Raw genomic sequence first — 21,711 nt, forward strand, 5'->3', positions numbered from 1 at the left:
ACCCAGAGCGCACGTCTTTAAACAGTTTAAACAGTGTCAGCTTCTAGAAGGTGAAGGATGACTAGCCAATGCTTGCTTAGCATTTGATAAATGGAGGTGGAACAGAAGTAGGAGGAGCGTGGCTGAGGAAGGAGAGGAAATGAAGGTGAGTTCCTAGAATAGTCAGCTTCTCTTTCCACTGGGATGGGGCATTAGCGCTCCCCAATAACCAGGTGCATATTGGGGAGGATGTACTTGCAGCCTGGGTAATATGCACTCTGGCCTTTTACCTGCAGGGCCTCCAGAAGAATCCAGGACCTCACCCCAGGCCCATGGGGTCTCAATGAGGGCGGGGCTAAGGCGCTGGCTTAATAGGGTAAACCAAGCCTGTGCTGGCATCTACTGGCCATGCCCTAAGAAGCGCCACAAAACAGTAGGATTCTTCCTGTCAGAAGAAGCTGTAGATAGAGCTAGACCTTCTGACTGGAAAATATCCTGTCTAATGGCAGGTGGGTAAGACGTTCACAAAGCTGGGGCAGTGGAAGCATTTGGAGTTGTAGGCGCTTGAGATGTCCCTGGCTTTCTGGGTCCCACTGTTTCTACTTTTCCTTCCAGCCTGGCTCACTTGGGCCATGGCTGCCCACCTCTGGGAAGATGCCTGTCAATCACAAGTCTAGGAAGTTTTTGTTCAGTTCCTAAAGCCTTCAGGGATAAGAAAAGGTTCCACCCAATACTAGGTGTGGTCCCCTACAGGGGGATGAACCCTTTCTAACCAACAGTTAGTTACAGTTCCCTGGAGTCCATCTTCAGCAAAGCCCAGCTGTCCTGGGAGACTCTGCTCCCGCCTTACCTTCCTTCACTCTGCTGTGACAACCGTCCCCCTCTGAGCTTAGCTCACCACCAGAAAGTTCTTCTGGGGTCCGAGCTCAGGACATTTCCTAGGGCCAGTGTGGCAGGGAGGCAGAGAGCCTGTGAACTGAAAGTCCCTCCAAGGGTCTTCGCGTGTAGCTTGTCACTGAACCTCCACAGTAGAGCTGCTCCCAGATCTTGTGACATTAAGAAATCAAAGCTCCATGCCGGGTGGTGGTGTCGCACGCCTTTAATCCCAGCACTCGGGAGGCAGAGGCAGGTGGATTTCTGTGGGTTTGAGGCCAGCCTGGTCTACAAGTGCAAGTTCCAGGACAGGTTCCAAAGCTACAGGGAAATCTTGTCTCAAAAAAACAAAGAAAAGAAAAGAAAGGAAATCAAAGCTCCAAAAGGTTAGCAGAAGTCTGGTGTAGGAGGAGGGCCCGCTTGTTCGTCCTGGCCATCTGGCTAGCCTGCCCCGAAATAATCACACAGAAATTGTATTCATTAAAACACTGCTTGGCCCATTAGGTCTAATTTCAGTTCAGACTTGGGTCTCTCTGAATCCAGTATCTGGGTCTCTAGCAGTGGGTCACATGTCGGCTGTAGCTGTCCTACCTCCTAGTCCAGGCTACAGGCAGCTTCTGACTCTGGCCATGGGGAATCAGTGATTGTGAGCTTTACGATCTGGGATAGTGATCTCCTGTACCTGAAAAAACATGGCACCTGCTCTCCGCATCTGAAAAATTGGCATGAGTTTTAGTCAAAGTCTAGGGGTGAGGGAGTGGGGAGGATATTAAGGTCTTCTTGGGACCAGTCTGAGGTGAGAGTATGGACCTGTCAGTAGGCCCTTCTGTGATGGTTACTTAGGCTGCCAATTTGCCACAACGTAGCCTCTCCTGCAATGTTTCAGTGAGGAATTACCCAAATCAGGTTAGCCTGTATGTCTGTGGGGGGATTGTTTTGATTGTTTGCTGGTTTGAGAAGACTCACCCTGAGTGCTGAGTGTGGGTGACACCATCTTTACGTGGGGCCCTCAGTTATCAGAGTATAGAAAGCTAGTTGAGTGCATAGCAAGAAAGCAAACAAGCAAAGGTCCGTTTAGTCTCCCTTTGCCTCTGACTGTGGATTCGATGGTTTGAATCCCTCCTCTATCTGCCCTACAATGATGGGCTGTAACCTGGAATTTTAAGCTAAAATACATCCTTTCTGTCCTCCGTTGTTTTTACCAGAGTATTTTATCACAGCAACAGACTGGACAAGAGAAACAACCCTCTTCCCTCTCTATTTTCTGTTAGAAGTCTCCCAACCTCCATGCGTAGGGTGAGGATGCTGAAGGCACCTGAACCACAGAAGGATTCGGTATGAGGACACCCTAATCTCACATCCAGGGTATTCTGGTAGTATCCTTAGAGTTGGGAGTGGATCTTTGCGGGTGTTAGGATCCCTGAGCTTCCCAGCTCCTGGGGACATCATTATGTGACACCCATGGGGCATTGTGCTGAGGGCCATTCACATAGGACCCTTAACACTTCCAGTGAAGGAAGTTCTGATAGGGTTGGGGCAGGGGCATAGGGGAAGGGGTATAGATTTGCCAGTGAGGTGTCTCAGAGGGCTTTGGGAACAATCTTCCAGGTCATCATCATTGTGGGAATGAAAAGATGCTATGTGGACATGGACATATTTAACTAGCGGTAAGATGCTATGTGGATATATTTAACTAGCGGAAGGATGCTATGTAGATTTATTTAACTAGCGAAAGGATGCTATGTGGATATATTTAACTAGTGGTAAGATGCTATGTTGACACATTTAACTAGTGAATGGATGCTATGTGAACATATTTAACTAACAGAAGGATGCTATGTGGATGTATTTAACTAGCAAAAGAATGCTATGTGGCTGTATTTGGCTAGCAGAAGGAGGCTATGGTGGATGTATTTAACTAGCCCTTGCTTGTCTGCAGCGTCAGAACAGACATCTCATGGGGCAAAAGCACTGGATTCAACTCACATTCACTTCACTGCATCCCATCCACTCCCTGATGACTGGCGATTGCTTGGGGAATGAGTCGTCTACATGACTGGTATTCTAGTGGCTGGCAGAGTTACAAGGGTTTGAAGTGAAGTTTTTGTTATTATTGAGATTATTATTGTTGTTATAAAGTGTAAAATCATTTCTCAGCCCTGAGATGATACTCTAAATTAAAAAGAAAAATTTAAGAAGTCGAATAAGGAAAAAGTGAAAACAAAACAAAACAACCCAGCCAATCAAAACTTCAAACTGGATGTGGCCCTCTGAAATTCCTACCTCTCAGGGCAGGGATTCAGGCAACATGGTTTCATATGCTCCACTCCCCTCAAGCCTCAGCATGGCATTTCCTTCCTTTCAGGATGTCTCCCAGAATCAGAAAGCCCTCATGACCCTGCAGGGAGGGCTGGAGTCAAGGCCACCTGGGAGCTTGTTTCATGTGGGCTCCCCGGAAACCTGTCGAGTTCCCAGAAGTGCACTGCTGACTGGTTAGGTATGAAAATGACACGCCAGTGTTGCCACATCTACTAATTCCCGCCCCCACCCCAGGAAATACAAACCATTGTAAAAAATTATCCTTAAAAACAAAAACCACCAAGACGTAAAACAGGTATGCAGGCTTCTAGAGTGTGAACTCTGACCGAGGGGCAGAGATGTGCTCAGGGGGCAGGAGAGTTATCACGGTTAGCTTGGCCATTGAGTGTCTGAGTTCTAGGGGTCTCGGGTCCTCTGGTCATGGGGCAGGGGAAGACCAGCATCCTCAGGCTGCTTCCAGGCTCCAGGGAGCACCAGGGGCTCTTAAGTGTGTCAGGAAGCCTGAGGGAAGGGCCTCCTGGCGAAGCTGAGCTCCTAGGGCAGATGCACACTCTGGGTGGGCACTGAGGACTCCATGTTTGGGAATCTACTCTTATGCCAGGCTTATCCCAGGCCTGGAGGGAAGTATCGATTGCCAGGGGCTGTTGTCTCAGGCTCTGGAAACAACTCAGCGGGTCCTCTTGTTAGTGTACAGGCTCAGGGCCCCTGGGAACAGTCTTGGAGCTACGTGGGAGTTCCCAAGCTGAGCATCTGCCTTGCTCCTGACCATGTTCCTCCATGTGCCTCTGGGACTTTAGGTCAATGGCATCCCTCAGCTCCTGCAGGCCGCTTTGTGACACTCTGCAGACTCACCCATCCTTGCTGGTGACTTTCCCTCTACAACCCTGAGGCCTGGGGCAAATGGACCTTTTCCTAGCTATGATGTCAGGCATTGTTAGTTTTTAGGGGACAAGGAGCAGAGATTGTACCTAGATTGCTGACTCTGGGAAAGAGGTTCACCAGGGTTTGGGAACTCTTCTTGAGCCCCTGGGTCACCTTCTCATTACAGTTTGGATATGATATGTCCCCTCAAGCGGCTCATGTGTTGTGCTTGCTTCCACAGCACATGGCTAAGATAGCTCATGTGGAGAAGGCTTGGCCCACAGCTGGTAAATCCAATCATTGAGATGTGACTGAAGCACGAGGGTTCTGACCTAATCAATGGATTAAGGCACAGATAGACATATGTTCTGATGACATTACTGGAGGCTGCTGGAAACTAGGAAGTGGGACCTGATTGGAGGAAGTAGGCTCTGGGTGGTGTGTGTGTGTGTGTTGCTTTTGAAGGGTATATCTTGTATGTGGCCCTTTCCCATTTGTCTCTGCTCCCAAGCAGCCCTGCTCCATGGCACTCTCCTGTCTGTTTGCCTCAGGTGGAAACTATGAACTGGATCCTCTGAAACTGTGAGCCGGGGTAACCCTCCCTCCCTTACGTGTTTGTTTCAGGAGGTGACAGTCACACCCACAAAGACGCCATCAATTTCCGCAGTGGGCACAGTCTTTGCTACTACCATTTGCCTGGGAAATTTCCCCATTCTCATAGGAACATTCCTGACTAGGACGAGTCTAGAAAACCTCACGGAGGTTGGGGCTCCCAGAGGGGCTCATGGAGCCCCAACCTTTCCTAGGATCTAAAAGCAGCTAATAGTTGGTGAGGAAGGAAGAAAAAAATTTTTTTCATTGATGTAGTCATTGGTAAATTTCCCGTGCTCCTGTAAACAGACCTAATTAAACGGAGTCATACATGCACGCGCGCACACACACACACACACACACACACACACACCACATATACACACGGAAGAAAAAAGGAAGAACGAGAAAAAGAAAGAAAGAAAGAAAGAAAATGACAGTAGGAGGGAGGATTAGTTGAGATGAGTAAGGAGATCAGTAGGAGGAGGGGCCAATAGAGGGTACCAAGGGGTTAATACATTATATATATTAATCAAAATACATTATATATGTGTACAATGTCATAATGGAACCCACTATTATGCATAATTAACATGTTAATAATTTTTTTTAATGAAATGAGAAAGAACCAAAAGGCACCAGGCCCCAGACCTCCGTCCAAACCTCTTCCATGGGTTGTACCTTGTCCTGAGCCCCATCTGCCCTGTCTTCTGGGAAGCAGAAGGTGGCGGAGCAGCCCTTGAGATTGGGTTTCTGTGGCACGTCTGAGATGACTGCAGGAAGGACCAATGGTGAGTCCCTGTCACAAGGTGAGCACAGAACTCCTGACCCTTGCAGGTCCCAGCAGAGCCAGGAGTGACAGCAGAGCTTCAGGCAGGTATGTGAGCTTAAGTATTCCTGGCAGGGAGTCAGATCCGATCAGCATGGGGCCCAGGCCTTAAGCAGTGTTGGCCTGAGGTCAACCAAGACCCCACCACCTCCTCACTGGGGACCAGAGAAGGAGGAGAGGTAAATGGAATGGTGGCTGAGGTGCAGGACAGGCAGGTGGGTGGAGCCTCATGAAAATCCCAGCTGGCTCATGTGTATCACAAGAACACAGCTCAGCATCCTGCCTAGCTGGCCTGTGGGACAGAAAGATAGAATGCAGTGGTTTTCCAGGGCTTTGGTATACCCACAATTCCAAGGCACTAACTGTGCCGTTTTCATTTATGCATTGAATGAATCCCGACTATCACGATAGTCTGCTGGACACGTCTAAAAGATGGCCTCTCCATCTCAGACTAGGCAGATGCTCTCCCTCCCTGCCTGAACCCTTGCCAAGAGGATGGAGAGGAATGGTGAGAGCTTGGGGGGTCTGAAGTTCCTAACAGTTTTTCCATTTTGTGCCCTTCAGCTTTTGCATTTTGCCCCATTTTTGCTCCAACATTTACTCTCTGTTTCAGTAAGACCTTACTCTGTTACCTAGCATGTGGTCATTCCAGCCATCTTTGTTTTCATGTCCCAGCAGCCCCAAATGACCGTCATCCCCCTTTCTAGGTACCCAGGGGTACCCCATTCCAAAGGAAGGGCCATAAACACTGTTCTCATAGGTTTCACAAACTATAGTAACACCAAGTTCCTGCTTTGTAGCTCTGAAAGGTCCTTTGTTCATTCGTTTCCTTGCCTGACCTGTAAAATGATGGTTGTAGTTAATCCATTTGCTCAATAAATAAGTATTGAACAACCTGTTCTGTACAGGGCCCAACTGGATCTGTTATTTAGTGTTGGTTAACAGACATGGCCTGGTGCCTGGCATGCACCAGGTTGTCAATAAATGCCCGTTTTCTTACACAAGTCTCGGTTCTGTAAGGAGAAATGGGTAATAGGTGGAGGTGGGAGAGGTGGGGGACCGAGGTGGGGATTCAAAAGTGTGTGTGGAGGGCTAGACCTGCTGCTTCTTGGATTCCCACCCCTAGCCCCTTCCCCTGTGTTAACATGGCCCGGCTCTGTCTGTTGTTGTCTCTGAATGGTATGCCCAGCTTTCTGCCCCTGGTTTCTTCAAACCACCTCTTGCCCGCTCCATAGTTGGCTCCCTGTTCCCACGACAACAGAGACAAGGATCTTCCTTATCCACAGGCACTCAAGGACACGGTGGTGTGCCTATCCACCAAGGTGGTGTCCGCTGGAGGAGCCTATCCAGCCCTGAGGATGTGGTTCTGAATGGTTTCCTCACCAAACTGGCTCCCCTGGCTTCTGACATTTTCTCCCCCTATGCATCCTGGCATACACCTGTGACTTGTCAAGGCTGAAGCTTCACATTCTTCATTCCTGTCCAACTTCCAGACACCCCACAGGGGAGACTCTCACAGGGCAGAGAGAGTTAACGTGGGAGTGTTTGCAGGTGCATGACTGTACATGCACGCCACGCACACACAAGCAACATGAGATCTGGCAGCATATTCAATGTTGGCTGACTGAATGAATACACAGTGGATGTCCCTGCTGCAAGAGGGGGGGCTCATTAATACGTTTGACAAATATTTATCAAATCTATGATCCATTCAGTTTCAGGCTGAGACAGGGCCTCTGACATACAGGTTGACAGCAGCCAAGTTCTCCCCAAACAGAAGGTTCATCAGCTTCCTCCTTCCAACACATCTCTTACCCTCCGAGACTCACAGGGTTCTTGGGCCTCCTAATGTCTATCCTTATGCCAGCACATACCTGAGTGCTAAGAAGCTGCGTTTGGGGTTGAATACTGGGTCCCTAACTCAAATTGCATGTCCTTTAGTAGGTGACTTGATTTCTCGGAACCTCAGTTTCCCAGTATGGAAAACAGGCACAAGTTAAAATGACATACTTTGGAATTTCTGTGAGCAAGGAATGATAAAAGGCACACGCTTACACAATCCCAGTGCGTAGTATGTGCTCATTAAATGGAGTTATTTTATCATGCTTAGCCTCCTCTCTGGCTTGGATCCCTCCCGCTTTGTCCAGAGCACCCACAGCACAAGAAAGTACACACAGCAGGTACCAGGCAAAATTCTACTTGCTGGAGCAGACCTCTCCCCAGGAGAGAGCCAGACACCAGCCAGGCCTGGAGGCAGGGAGGAGCAGGAGGCACAGCTGACTGGTGGAGGAGGGGCCCAGGATGGCTTTGTGTGCTCTAAGGATGCCTTTTCTCCCTAGGTGCGCACGGTCAGGGTTTCAAGTCTTAAGCCCTTGGCAATCCTATCCCTCTGTCAGTGAGGTCCGGATCAGGTTAGCAGGCCAAAAGCTTTCTGGACCTTCGCCACGGTGAACCTATATCTAAAGCCAGGACACACTCACTCTACACGCCCACCTGGGCACAAGTAGTTGAGGTTATCTGTGACCTAACATAGTCATATGAATGTGGGTCAGAGGAGGGATTTAAGAAGGGGAAAAAAATCCCTCACTCGGGGCTCTCAGAGACCCTGCCCCTGGGCCTGTTTCTTCCCCTGTGAAATGAGAACTGTTCTGTAGGTTTCATCTCCACAGTGGTTGCAATGATGAGAAGAACAGTCTTACCACTGCTGAGGGAAAAAGCAGTCTCAGAGGGAGAACGGGATGTATGGGAACTGTTCAGTCAGGGAGGCCAGGATCTTGCTGGCACACCGGCATGAGCTAGCCCCAGCTGGCCACCACTGGACTTCGATGCTGGTGGCTGCACCACACTGACTTGGAAGGGCTCTGACCTCACCTCAGGTGGGACAGGTTTCATCTGTGATACTGTAGGTCTGCCAGAGCTCCAGCCATGCCCTGGTATTCCCCCTAAACTAGCCTGTTAGTCCCCACTCTGGGATTACACAGCCCCTCCCCAAGCAGGGGCAGCAGGTGCTAGCAGATTCTAAGGCCCTTCCTGGTGGGCTGTGGTTTTGAATTAACAGAATTGTGTCCCAGGAAGGCCTCAGGACCAAGGCTCTCAGCAGTGAACCAACCTTCCCCCTCTGCTCCAGCTGGGGTAAGTCACGATGTGGCCATCTTCTGGCCTCAAGTTGTTTGTAGGGGCAAAACCATGTGATACTTTTAATTCAGGATGGCTCTTGACCCTGTGAAAATGGCTTCCACTCAGCCCCTCTACCCTGGAAGTCACCGGAGATGTGGGCTGGCCCACAGACCACAGTAGGCATGTAGTGCCTCCAAATTATCTCCAGTGTGTACACTCACCAATTACTGGATCCCTGTGTCCGCTACGGAGGTGGTAAACACTATCAGACCCATTTTACAGCTGAAGTAGAAAGGTTCAAAAAGGCAAATGGATTTGCCCAAGGTGATATGGCTGCTGTATAACAGGGACGGGCATAGCCTGGAAACTCTTTGTTCTTGGGGGCAGGAAAGCAGAGGCTCAGTGACCTTGGGCCACTTATTTCACATCTCTGAACCTCAGCCTCCTCATCTGAGAAGTGGGGCAGTAAGATAATGCTACATGGTGTATTCAGCACAGTGGTCTGCAATAAAGGGAACAGTGACTAACATTATCACCCTCAGGACTTTTGGGTGCTGTTGCTGGGGGGAGCAGTTGCAGAGGAAGCTCTGTTGTTATTCAGGATGTATTAAGGTGAGCTAAGGGGCTGGGTGTGAAGAAGTAGGAGTCAGGTGGAGACACTGGGTCCCCCTCCCCACTGCCTGCCTAGTGTGGATGATCAAGTACATCTATCTGTATCTTGGTTCCCAGCTCTGTGATGGCTGCCATCACAATCCACAAACCTTGGAACCACTCAGAGAATTCTAAACTCCAGAGCTGAGACTGGGAGCTGAATCAGAGAGGATTGGGTTCTCAGATTTGCTCTGTGGCTGCCAGCCTCCCCCAAGGGCAGGGGGTATCCCTCTCAGTGTTGGGGGCAATCCTAAAATGCAGGGTGGGGGAGGGGTGTGAGGTGGGGCTGTCTCTCCACGGAGCTCTGAGCAGGAGGATGAAGTCCTTTTGGGTCTAGCCACAGTGATGCCAACCTGGGGATTCTAAGTCCTTATATCCCTGCCCTGGGATACTCTTCACTTAGCTTGTCTCTAGAACACGGCCCAGGCCAGCAGTCAGAGACCTATGTGGTGCTGGGGGCTTGCAGTGGGCACGGCAGGGTTCAGCTCCCTTAGGACCCTGCCATCTGAAGGAGAGGGTAAACTCTGGACATCTGATTGTTTTACTATGAGCTTTCTTGAAGGCTTTGGGGCCTGTGGGCCCGGATCCTTAGTATTTATGAATTTTATTATGACTGTTTGTTTAAATATATATATATTTATAGCTCTATGCATTCCCCCCTCCCCAGCCCCTAGTTCTTGCCCTTGGTTTTCTGTTTGGTGGCCGTATACGGCAGCACTGTCTGCGTGCTCTTGTCTGATACTGTCTGGGTGCTGCTGTTCCTTGTGACCCTCCGGGTCTGTTCTGGAGCCAACGTGGGGCCCAGGCGTCGGGTAGTCAACGGAGAGCGCCTGGTTTTTTGGGGGGCTGGGGAGGGCTTGAGGGGGCCTGTGTGTGGCTCCACGTGGGGCAGCTCTGGGGTCAGGCCTGCCTCCTCCTCTGCCTCCTCCTCCCCATCGCCCTCTTCATCATCACAGCACAGAGCGTGGTAGAGCACTTTGTCACTGAACCGCACCCTTTCCCTCGTCCCTGGGGTCCGCTGGGGTCCCTGACCCTTCGCAGGGCCAGCACTGAAGGCCTCTTCGCTGGAGGAATCTGGCGTCTCCACTCGTGGCCCGTTGGGGATGGGCAAACCACCATTCATGAGCTGGTAGTCAGGGCCTGCGCCTGGCCGTGGTGCCTCAGGGCCATCCACGGAGTCCGATGGGGTGGAGACATCCAGGAAGGAACAGAACTCCCAGCTGTCTGAGAGGATATCGGCTGTCATGAAGTCCAGGTGGCCCGCGTCAAAGGGGCCGCCCACACCCGCCTTGTCACTGCTGGAGGTGCTGCTCACAGTGGCCGTGGTCCAGTCGTCTGGCTCCAGTTCAAAGTCAAAGTCAGAGGTGAGCTTGTCGATCTGACTCACCACCTGGCCAGGGAAGGGAGAGGAGGTGAGAGGGGCTGGGTGCGTGTGTGCCTCTGCCCCTGCCCTGGAGACCTCCTGGCAGGTGACTCTGGAAGACGGTGGCTGAACAGAAATCACCGGTTTGTTTGCACTGTTAAGAGCCCAAATTAGGGCTGAGAAGACAGCTCGGTATAAGCATGAGGACTTGGGTTTGAGTCCTAGAACCCATCAAAAAAGAAAAAAAGCTGGATATGGTGGTGCATGCTTATAACCCTAGCCCCAGGGAAGTGGAGACAGGAGGATCCCTGGGGCTTTCTGGCCAGCCAGCCAAGCCTACTTGGCAAGTTCCAGGCCTGTGAGAGACTCAGTCTCAAACACACAAGGCCCGGTTGGACGAGGATGGACAGCTTGTGCTGTCCCCTGGAGGGAGGGGCACTGCCTCCCCCCAGGCACCCTGTTCATTCACACATTCTTCTCTCTCAATATAACTGCCGTTTGGAGGGAGGACAGTGTCGTGAACAGGGCTTACACGTGTACTGATTGAGAAGGGGTCGGATAGAAGGGGTAGAGGGACTCCAGCAAGCCCAGGGGGCCTCCTGGCTGCTGACTCTATAACGTGGTAGCTGGACCTGAAGCCAGGAGAGAAAGAAGACCCTGCCCAGCCTCACTAAAGCCTTCCAGACCCATCAGTGAGTGACTCACTCAGGGATCTCTTTCCAACCCCGGGGACTGGAACAACAGGTGTGCGGCACTGGCTGAGTCACCCTCCCTGGCTACCCTCAAGCTCTGGAACCCCCACCTGCCTGCCTTGCCTTCCCTGCCCACTGATGAATGGAGAGCAATCTCAGCTTGTTGGGAAAAGGAAAAAAGCCGGAATTCTTTGGGAAGCAATGAAGAGACCATCCAACCTGGCCCAGGGATGATTGTTAAAACCACTCACGGGGCAGGCAGCTCATCTGTGGAGGTCACTGTACTCTTCTCTGCCTGCCCGCCTCCCAGTGACCCAAAGGGAAGCCCTTGGCCTCTGAGCAGGTGGCTCTGCCTGCAGATATACACTTGCCTGTGGCTGTCTGCACATATATCAGGGTAGAACGCTGCAAGAGAGGGAGGCAGACTAGGTGGAGGCCTAGTGGAGGACAGACATGAGGATGAAGAGAGCAGAGTCAGGCCAAGACTCAAACATAAAACAATAAAAAGCGGGGGAGGGGGGGACAAGTGTTTGAGTCACAGGGACTCGGGGACAAAGACATCAGGAACTGTATTCAGCTCCCTGCATCTGGCTGGCATTATCTGCCTGGGTTCAGGGCAGTCAGTCAATAAGGTAACTAAGCAAGCCTTAACCTGATACTCATTTCCAGGAACTGCTAGCATGAGCTGTTATTCCATGCATGGGGAAGGGTAGGTGGCAAGTGCCCTGAGGTAAAAGACAAAGACACTGCCTGCAGCAGCTTCTGGGTCAGTGGGAGCTGGGCTCTAGTTGCAAGTGACCTGTCTCTATCCCTCTTAAGGTCTGTTTCTCTACCTCTAAGTGGGTGAATTGGTTTACTTCTAAGGGAGATTCTAAGAATCTGTGTCTGTAAGGGTCAGCATGGGAAAGTGTTTAGATGGTGGCTGCCCTAAGTCAGGGATCGAAGAAATTCTCTGCTGAGGTCTGCAGCAAACTGGAGGAGTCAGGACACACGGGGGACAGACATTGGGCAAGTCACATAAGATTGCTGGAACTCAAAATCATTTGTCACTGAGTGCCTGGCCAAAATCATTAGAGCTTTGCAGGCAGCAGTACGGATGGTAGGAGGACTCAGGAGCCCGGGGGTCAAAGTGACATTTTATACCTCGGATGACCTACGACGTATCAGGCTTTCTACTTTACACTCATGAGATCATAATGTTCCCAGTGGCTGCCTCTTGTTTTCAGAGGCACTAGCCTGGTGGCCTGGGTGCTGGGGCAACCTAAGAAGGGGGAGAACTGTTCTCAGCTGCTGCAGCCCCAGGTTAGGGGCGCCAGGAGGAAGCTAGAGTTGAGATCTCACAAACTCAGCAGAGGCCAGGCTGAGCAGAGCTTTCTGGTTTCTGAAAGCTCAGTAGGAATGAGCACTGTCAGGCCCCAGGCCTAAGGGATAGATAGCAGGGATATCCCAGGTATGCCCAACAGGAGCCTAGAAGCTTGGGAGGCCAGACGTGTTCCTTCCACTGAGGAAGCCCTGGCTAGCCTGTTCTAGAGGCCTTCTCATTGGGTCCCTTCCCTTCTTCATTAGCATCCTCTTTTGGTTCTGCACAGGATGTGGAGGAAGAGAGAAGGAGCGGGTCTCTGGGTCTCACGTCTGCCCCCTCCTGGCAGTTGGAACTGAAGGCAGGTGATAATTCACTTCCCAGCAGTGGTCTCTAACTCTGACACCCCTCTCCTTGTTCAGGGAGATGAAGATGGATGAGATATCACCGTATTTTAAACTACAGTGTCAGGACAGCCAAACCTGTCCATACCTGGGCTCTGAAGCCGATGCTGGACTCCAATCCTGACTTCACTACTTATGGGCTGTGCAGCCTTAACCAAGTTACTCTGCCTTTAGCCTCTGCTTCTTCATCAGAAAATTCGCTCTGTGTGAGAGCCGCGGTGAGGACTGAACCTAATGCCCCTGGGAAAGCATGAAGAACAAGGAGAAGAGCAGCATCTATCTTGCACCAGTGAGCGTGAGCACACACTCAGGCCCAAGAGCAGATGGGAGACAGGTTTTCACCTAAGGAATGCCACATTGATGGGCAGCTTTCGATACCTGTTCAAAATGATGCCAGGATATGGTAGGTGTGCCTTCCGTGGCCCCATGTGCCAATACTGCCCATTTCGCCTGAAGTGTGGGTGCGTCCATTCAGAACAGAACTAGAAGGGGCCCATGAGGCCTAAGGCTGTGAGGCTCACAGGCAGATCTGGTTTCCCAGTGACTTGATAAATGACAGAAGTGAGAGCGAGAAAGAGAAGCCATGTGCCCACAGTATCCAGCTTCTGTGTAGGGCCGTGATCAGCTCATAAACCCGCTAATCCTTCCCTGGTGTCTAGTTTCACAGGTCAATGTGCAGAGCAAGTATGGTACAGGCCCGTGCTACCTGCCTCTCTGCTCTGGCTGTCTTGAAATCTGCGATTTCTCTCCGAGATTTAATAATCATTTTGCCTACATGTAATTTGGGATTGTCTTGGAGTGCAGAGAAATAATTATATACACAGAAGAAAAGAGGGGGAGAAAGGAGAAAGAACCAGGAAAATCTCTAAGATGGGGGGGTGACTAGAGAGACACTACCTGTGCTATTGCGCCTGCAGACAGGGAAACTGAGGCCCAGCACCTGGAAAGAGCTGAGTTAAAGCCAGAAGGGGAGTCCTGACTCCTGGGACTGGCGTCTTATAAACAAGACTAATCTGTTTCAGAGGGGCCAAGAGTGAGTGCCTGGGAGGGAGGACAGGGCTGAGACAGAACCTAGCTCCTGTTCCAAGAGTATTGCTGGCCTCTGTCTTGATCTCAGCCTTGCCCACCAACAGGAACTCCCCACCAGCGCCTGCTCCATGCTCTGCAAGTTTTCCTGATCAGCATCAGGACCACATCACCCCTCTGCCTCCAACCCTTCCCTGTTCCCCAAACTTCTGAGCCTTCCAAACGCCACCCTCTTTCCCCTCCAGCAAGCGGCCTCCCCCTCATCTCTCTGCACATTTTACAGAGCTGGAGCTCCAGCTGCCACTGGGCTCACCTGGTGTGCCCTCCCTCCCACCATCCATCCTCACTTCCTCGAAGAACCCAGCTGAGGGCGATGTTGGTCACAGCTATACTTCTATGCATGTATGTTGTGATGCAGTTGATGTCAGCCTCCCTACTAGACAGTCACCCTAAGAGAGGGCAAGGCTGTTTCACCTCCTATTGTGGCCCAGATTCTGGCCCACTCTATAAACACAGCTACAGATCACCTGAAAGAAGCCTGGGAGGCCTTTTGGTTACAGGCCTGGACCACCAACACTGGCTGAACTCCCTTCCGATGAATGCATGCATACATGCTTGTGTCGAGTGCGTGCGTGTATACATGAGCACATGTGTACGTATGTGCATGAATGGGTGCGCATCCCCTGAGGCCCAACAGCCAGTGGTGAGGGACCCAGAGTCCCAGACCCAGTGTCCCCACTCCTTCCTTCCTTCCTTCCCAACTCCCTGGGCAGCTGGTTACATAACTGGGGATCCTGCATTATTTATGACCACTGATTATTTTTTAATTCTGTGATTACATTGTTTATTATCTTCCTGGGGGGCTGTGGCATTGGGGAGATGGGGAGTGAGCTGACCATGATTCATGGCTCTCATCCTGCAATTTGGCCTAATTGGCTAGGGAGCCTCTATGAATCTGTCCAGAGGAGGAGAAGGCAAAGGGAAAAGGGAGGAAAGGAAGGCATGAAAAAAATAATAAGAAAAAAATCCACCCAAGTTGTACTGAGCTGCGGGTACCGAGCTGACCCACTTTGATGCAGCCCTGTGGTCCCCAGATTTTCCTGCTCCAGCTGCTTCCTGGTAGGCCACACTTACTTAGCTCTTACTAGCAAGGTCTGTGGCCTTCCCTGCCACCTTTACACATGGAACCTGGCTGATGGACAGCTGGGAAACAGGCTGCCACAGAGCCCGCTTCCCATGCAAACCAGGTTGCAGGACCCTCCACCGCCACCTCAGGCCGAGAACAGGCTGTGCCTACCCCTTTCTCCTGAGGTTTTTGGCATATAGAGGTGACAGCATCCTTAAGTTAGATTCTACTCGAGACTCACTGATGATGTGGGGGTACAGGGGGTCAATAAAGGATCACTTCTGAACCCCTATGAACCAGGAAGAAACAAGTACATGTTCAAGGGGAGCTCAAAATCTGATGGGCCAAGGATGAGGACCCTTCACCATGCCTGTGGGAGCTGAGTCTGTGGCAGCAGTGGGAGCAGTAGGAAGGCAGTCTCGCCAGAAATGTAACCAAGATGTATTAAAAGTGTGGGCTTCTCACTGACAGCAAACTTGAGTTCCACACTCGGATGCACAGGCTCCATGGGACACCCTCCCTTGCCCCACCCCTAGACCCCTGTCCCTCTCTGCTCCACTTTCTACTGGCTTCCTGATGATCCGGCACACTTCCTCCTCAAGACCCTGGTATCACAGCTCCCACCACCTGCAATGCTCTTCCCCCCAGATGCGTGCTGACCTCGTCCCTCATTTCTATGCATCTCGGCTCTAAAACCACTTTAGAGGAGCCCCTTAGTACTACCTCCATCCCTGCAGTACTCTCTGGGAAGGGGATGGAACTACCTTTCTGCAGGCGACCTATTAGAGGTTTCTACCAAGCAGCCAGGATCTGGCCCTGATCCCCCTGCTTTTGGCTAAAAAGCTTATGCGACTCTAGAAAACAAGGCTGTGCAGGGAAGTGCTAGACTCATTCAGTAACAATACCTCGTGGGTGGCAGAGCCCGAGCTCTATGGGAGAACAGTTGCCTCACATGTATTAGGACCTAGGTTTGCAAAGCAAAAACAAAACAAAAAGAATATGGAGCTGGCTTTGTGTATATAAGGGAGCATAGAATGAGTTGGTATCTTCCTCTTACAGATGAGCCAACTGAAGCACAGAGAAGCAAAGTAACTTTCCTAAGTTCACACAGCTCGGGAGACAGCTGTACTAAGGACTGAATCAGAAATCTCTGGCTGCCTGGCATGTGCTCCTTTCCCTTGGGATGGTCTATGTCTCTAACTGAGATCCATGGAATCCGGGGAGCTTAGGGAGCCTGCTGTGATTGGCCTGGCATCCTGGGGTATTGGGGAGCCTGGGAGAAATGAGGGCTAATTAATGTCTGACTGTCATGTAGCATCCCTGGGCAGCTCAGCTTCAGCTTTCACAGTATGTTTGCAATCCTTACCTCCCTTTGTCCCCACCCCCGACCCAGGCAGCTGCAGTGCGGGCTGGGAGGATGGGGAGAGGGAACTCCAAATTCTCTGGAAGTGTGAGAAAGTATCGGCCCTCCTCCTTCATGCGAAGCCTCCAAAAACATTGCAGCATCACTGGAAGGGACGACTCCTCCTCATCCTCCCCATCCATAGCCCCATTCAGAGAGGAGCAAAGGGAGACTCAGGGAGCCCTAGGCTTTGGTGGTTTTCATCTTCTGGTTAGTTTCAGGCTTTGAGCTCAGGAGTGTGTGTGTGTGTGTGTGTGTGTTTGGGGTGTCTTCCGGGATCAGAGGTGTCAGGCAGGGGGAGGATGGTGAAGAGAGGACAGAGAACGGCAGAGCCTGCTCTTTGCTGCCTAGTTCCTTCAACAAGGTTCCTGAACAGCATCCCTGCCAACCCTGTGTGTAACTCTAGTCTCCATACTCAAGAATTTGGTCTGAGCTGGCGGGACCGAGCAGGTGCTGCCCAGGGAGTCTGGTATGATGCGGGAATAGGGGCTTGTTCACTTTACCATGGGCCTCCTCATAGCCCTGATGGCGAAACACCACAAAGGGCCTGAATGGAGAGAGACAGATCAGCTTTATGTCCTCCTGAAGGACCTAGAGCTACATCACAAGTTTGAAGCGAGGACCTGATATCCACAGATACTCCTGTCCCCAACAAACCCCAGCCCAGAGAAAGTTGGTTATGACAGCTCTTCTGCTTGGGTCTCCCTTCCTCTCTGTCTATCACCCTATGTACACATCCCCTTTCTGGGGGACTAGGGAGCTCTGAGGCTCAACCCCCCACCCAGCTGGGTACCATTGGCAGCGGGCAGGCAGTGGCATACGGGGTAGACTCTGGTTTCCATAGCAACCTGCCAAAGTCTTGGGTGGAGACACATGGCCTACAGATGTGGGGGAGGGGACTCATCACTTTATCCTGGTTCAGACCTCTGGTGTGTGCAGACTGTCACCTGGAGCTCTGGGGTGAGAGGCGCGGGAATCAGTGAGTATGAAAGGGAAGATGGGGGCATTTAAAAGCTCCACAAATTAACCCTGGCACTTGGGCGTCAAATCACAAGCATCAAGCATCTTTGGAAGCTCCTGTCAAAATGCTGAGATTACACAATAGCCCACCTGCTGAAGCTTCAAATAGGCACTGGGAATCTTGAGTTCCAGACTCAATTCTGTCATGGGTGGGTTGTGTAGCCTTGGGTAAGCCCCTATTCCTCTCCGGACCCCAGTTTCTTCCACAGGAAGTGGACAGAGTTTGCGTGGACTACCTGTGAGATCCCTTTAAGTTCTGGATGATTATGCCAAGGGAGAAGAGGCAAAGGCCTGCCCCACTGGGAGTTGTACCAAGGCTGACTTCCAGGATTATGCACAATACCAGCTCTGGTTGGGTCCCATGATCCTGCCTGAGGCCAAGATTTTGGATAGTTCTCAAGGCCCCTATTAAACCACAGAGGATCCAGAATAAGACAGGGTAGGAGAGGACAACCTAATACTTTGGACTCATGAGGTCAGAGGAAGGGTTGTTCAGGGACCTGTGGCCGGAAGGGTTGTTCAGGGACCTGTGGCCTTTGGTTTCCAAATTGTATTATGGAGTCCAGACCATACCAGCCCAGCATACGGGCAGGAGCACCACCACCTCTGCCTGCCTGAAGCGCCCGCCATCCCCACATCTGGAAACAGGACCTCCTGGAAGGTCTCATGAGGCAGACCTTGGACCCTCAAGGTCTACTCTAACAGGCCTGGCATCTCTGTCACCCTCCAAGCCACAGTTCCCTTCAAAGAAGGAACCCCTCTCCGTGCCTTGAATTCAGGCTAGGGTGGAAAGCCACACTGCTCACAGCCTGCCCCATCTCCACAGCCTTCTACAGCCCTCTCCCCGGATACACAGCTGGTGGGGAAGCTGGGGCTCATAACTCAGAATGATCCATTCTGCTTCTGTCTCTGCAGGGGTCCTGGTTACAAGGAGTTGAAAGTTGCCTAAAGCCCACCTGGCTGTTGAAATGGGACCCAGCGGGCAAATTCAGGCCAGCGGCTCAGAACGCTGGTCATGCATTTTGGACTTGAACACTGCCCAGGGGGCAGGGTGGAAGACATGTGTACCTCATTACTCCAGCAATGTGGGAAGCAGTAATTAAACTGGGCTCCGATTAGAAAGCCAGAGAGGGCTTCTTGGTGACTTTCTGGTCTTTGCAAAAACCATCCAGAAGCATGCCTGGGGGGGGTCACATATGCATAAAAGAGCTCTTCTTCAGTGTACAGGACCTCTGATCCCCCCCCCCACACACACACATTTTCCAGCCACATCCTCACCCTAAGACAGGGAGGCCACAACTGCTTGTAACCCCTCTCCCCTTTTGGAAATTAAGGTTTGGAGTATCTGTGTGGTCCTGGAAGTAATACTTTTTGAGCTGGGCCTCAAGCAGTGGGGATTGGTTAAGGTGAGCCATCCACATGCTCCTAGAGCCCTTGCTTAGAGTCTGGGAGGTGAGTAGTGGGGTCAAAGGACAGTTTGGGTTTTAGAAGAATGTGTCCCACTAAGATCGGAGAGGGGCAGATTTAGTCCTCATTGGGCACCCTGAGTGCTAACTATGGAGCTGGACCCACTGGCACCTGCTCAAACAGTCACCACCACACGAAGGCCCCACCAGCTCTGGGGACAGTGATTTTTAGCAAAACAGACTTGAAGAAAGAATGAGAAGGGTGGGCCTCTGTGGAACATGCCATGTGCACATAGCATTGCACACTCAAACACACATACATGTTTTGATGCTGAGCCCAGCCAGGCAGGGCTAAGGTCTGTGTGCCCCCATCCCTCCCCACCCCCGCCTCTCACTCACCTCCCTCAGCTCCTTAGCCACTTCTTTGAGTTCCTTCAGGATGCCTTCAAGTTGCCCGATGACCATCTTCATGCGCTGTCGAATCCGCTCTCTCTCTCCACCACTGTTGGGGTTGTCACTGGGCTGCCCGAGGTCTGGGGCACCCCGAATGTTCATCCTTCACCACGTGGCCGCAAGCCTGCCCATACTCGCCCCAGCGGGGCACACGCTTTGCCTGCCTCCACGGAGCCTCCCTCGGCCGGGCAGAGCTCCACATCTTAACGGCCCCCCAGCCTACCCTGGCCTTGGGCGGCCCTCACCCAGCCCCTGCAGCCTGCCACTTGACCTACTCTGCCTCTGGGTGGGGGATGGAGCACCCAGAGGGAGACAGAGTCTGGGGGGGGTCAAGGTGAGGACACAAGAGGGCAAGGGGAGGGACCTTAGGGCCCAAGAACAGCTTCCAGGACTTGAAGAGCCTGTGGTGTACAAAGCTGATCTTTGCCTGAATGTGGGTGTGGAGGCAGGGGGATGATTCTGCAAGGACTAGGGTAAGAGATGCCCTTGGGATGGGGGAAGGCAGCAATCCCCTCGCAACTCCTAGGCAGTTACAAAGGCAGAGGTCTCTAGACGCAGCTGAACCTGCAGAGGGACGGTGGTCAGGGTCTTCCAGATGTGGAGGGGGCTCCAGATGTGAACAGCGCTGGAGAGGGACCTGGATTGGAGGAGGGCAGCCCCCTGCAGAAAGAGCGAGCCTGGCGTCAGCCCTCCCAGGCTGCAGCACCAGCCTGCTGCTGCTGCCTCCCTCTTCTCCCTTGCCTGCACCCTCCTTCCTCGCTGGAGATTTATTTATTTATTTTTGTTTGTGGGGAGGGATGGTGGAGGCAGATGATTTTTAGCGCACCCCTCTTCTATAGGAAGAGAGAAGGAGCCCCTGGTTTAGAGGCATAAGTCTTCAGCCTCCTCTGGGGCACTCTAGCTATGATCGTTTCTAGCCCCCAACTCCCCCCCAAGCCACCAACCAAGCTTGGCCAGACTGGTTCAGCACAGGGCCTCTCCAGTCCTCCATCCTTCTTTCAATGCCCACAGGGTGCCCTCCTTCCCAGCGGACTCTTCCTCCCCCAGCCCCGCCTTCCCTCGGAAGCTGGACTCCCCGACTTACAGAGGATGGGGGCACCGGTCTTTCCTCCAAGCAGCGTCGGGGGCCGAGCCCCAAGACGAGGTTGGGGGGCCCCCAAGGCTCCCCTAGGGCGGACTTCTCTCTCTGGACCCTTCGGCTCCTGGCCTCAGGAAGGTCCTCCGAGCTGTGACCGGAGACATCTGGGCGGTGGGAGGGGGCGGGGCCTCTGCACTCCGGGGAAGGGGGCAGGAAAAATCTCCCACCACGCCCGCCAGGCTACGGGTTGCAAGGGTCCGGTGGGCTTAGGGGCCCCGAGGCCACAGGTGACCCGGGCCGAGGCGACGCCGGTCCGGTCCGGGCGACTGAGCCAAAGTCGGAGGGCTGGGGAGGGCGCCGGGATCCCCTCAGCCCACGCCCGGCATTCCCCGGGCTCCGCAGGGTTCTCGATTCTCTCTGTCCAGTCCAGTTCGGCGGGTCTGGGGCCCCTCCGGGGTCTGTCCTGCCCCTGGCTTGCCTTGCCCTTTCCGAGCAGGCACTGACAGGCGTCCGGGGTGCACTCAGTCAGGACCCAGAATGTCCGTGCTCCGGCCCGGGCGGCGTCCGGAGCGGCCGGAGAATCCGCTCAGCCTAGCCGGCAGTCGGCTCGATCCACGAAGAGGAAAGTCCGGATTCCTTCGAGTCCCGGGGGAGGGGCGGCGGCGGTGGTCTGGGGGACCGGTGTCCAGCACTGCCGAGATGAGCGCACGAGGTCTAGGAATCTCGGCACGGCGGGGCTGAGCAGAAGAAGCAAAGGAAAGCAGAGGGGGTGAGCGAGGCACCAGGGAGGCGATGGAGGAGGCGCGGCGGGCCCGGCCGGGCACACGGGGCGCGCAGCCTCCGCTAGGCTCCACCGCCTCCTGCGCGCTCGCTCACGGCTCCGCGCCTCGCGGCCCCGAGCGCCCGGTGGCTGCTGATGGGGCAAAGGAGGCACCGGGGCGGCTCGGGCCTCTCTCCCGGGCTGCCTCGCCTTCGCCCTACCCTGCGCTACCCTCCCTGCTCCGCGGGCCTGGCCGGTTTCCCCCGAGCGCCGCCGCGCCCCGCCGGACTGGCCGCCCGGGCGGGCGCTGGCTCCCTCAAAGGCCGCCGGGCTCGCGCGGCTCCGCTCGCTTCGGCGCTGGCAGGGAAGGGGCCGGCCCCGCGCGCCGGGAGGGAGCTTTTAAAGCGACACACACGCCTCCCAGCGCCGGGAGCCGAGCGCTCGAGCCGGGGGGTCTCGCC

General features: G+C 53.1%; 1 protein-coding gene across 1 annotated transcript; it reads right to left on the reverse strand.

The window, feature by feature from the left end:
* Positions 1–7,920: 7,920 nt before the first annotated feature.
* Insyn1 (inhibitory synaptic factor 1) lies at positions 7,921–20,936 on the reverse strand. The gene is made up of 3 exons (XM_075965723.1): positions 20,497–20,936; positions 19,359–20,072; positions 7,921–10,610 (listed from the first exon to the last, which is right to left on the reverse strand). Exons 2-3 carry the CDS (start codon positions 19,512–19,514, stop codon positions 9,891–9,893), a joined length of 876 nt encoding a protein of 291 aa, XP_075821838.1. The 5' UTR covers positions 19,515–20,072; positions 20,497–20,936; the 3' UTR covers positions 7,921–9,890.
* Positions 20,937–21,711: the final 775 nt, after the last annotated feature.

Source organism: Microtus pennsylvanicus, chromosome 3 (genome assembly GCF_037038515.1).
Source record: "Microtus pennsylvanicus isolate mMicPen1 chromosome 3, mMicPen1.hap1, whole genome shotgun sequence".
NCBI lineage: Eukaryota > Metazoa > Chordata > Mammalia > Rodentia > Cricetidae > Microtus > Microtus pennsylvanicus.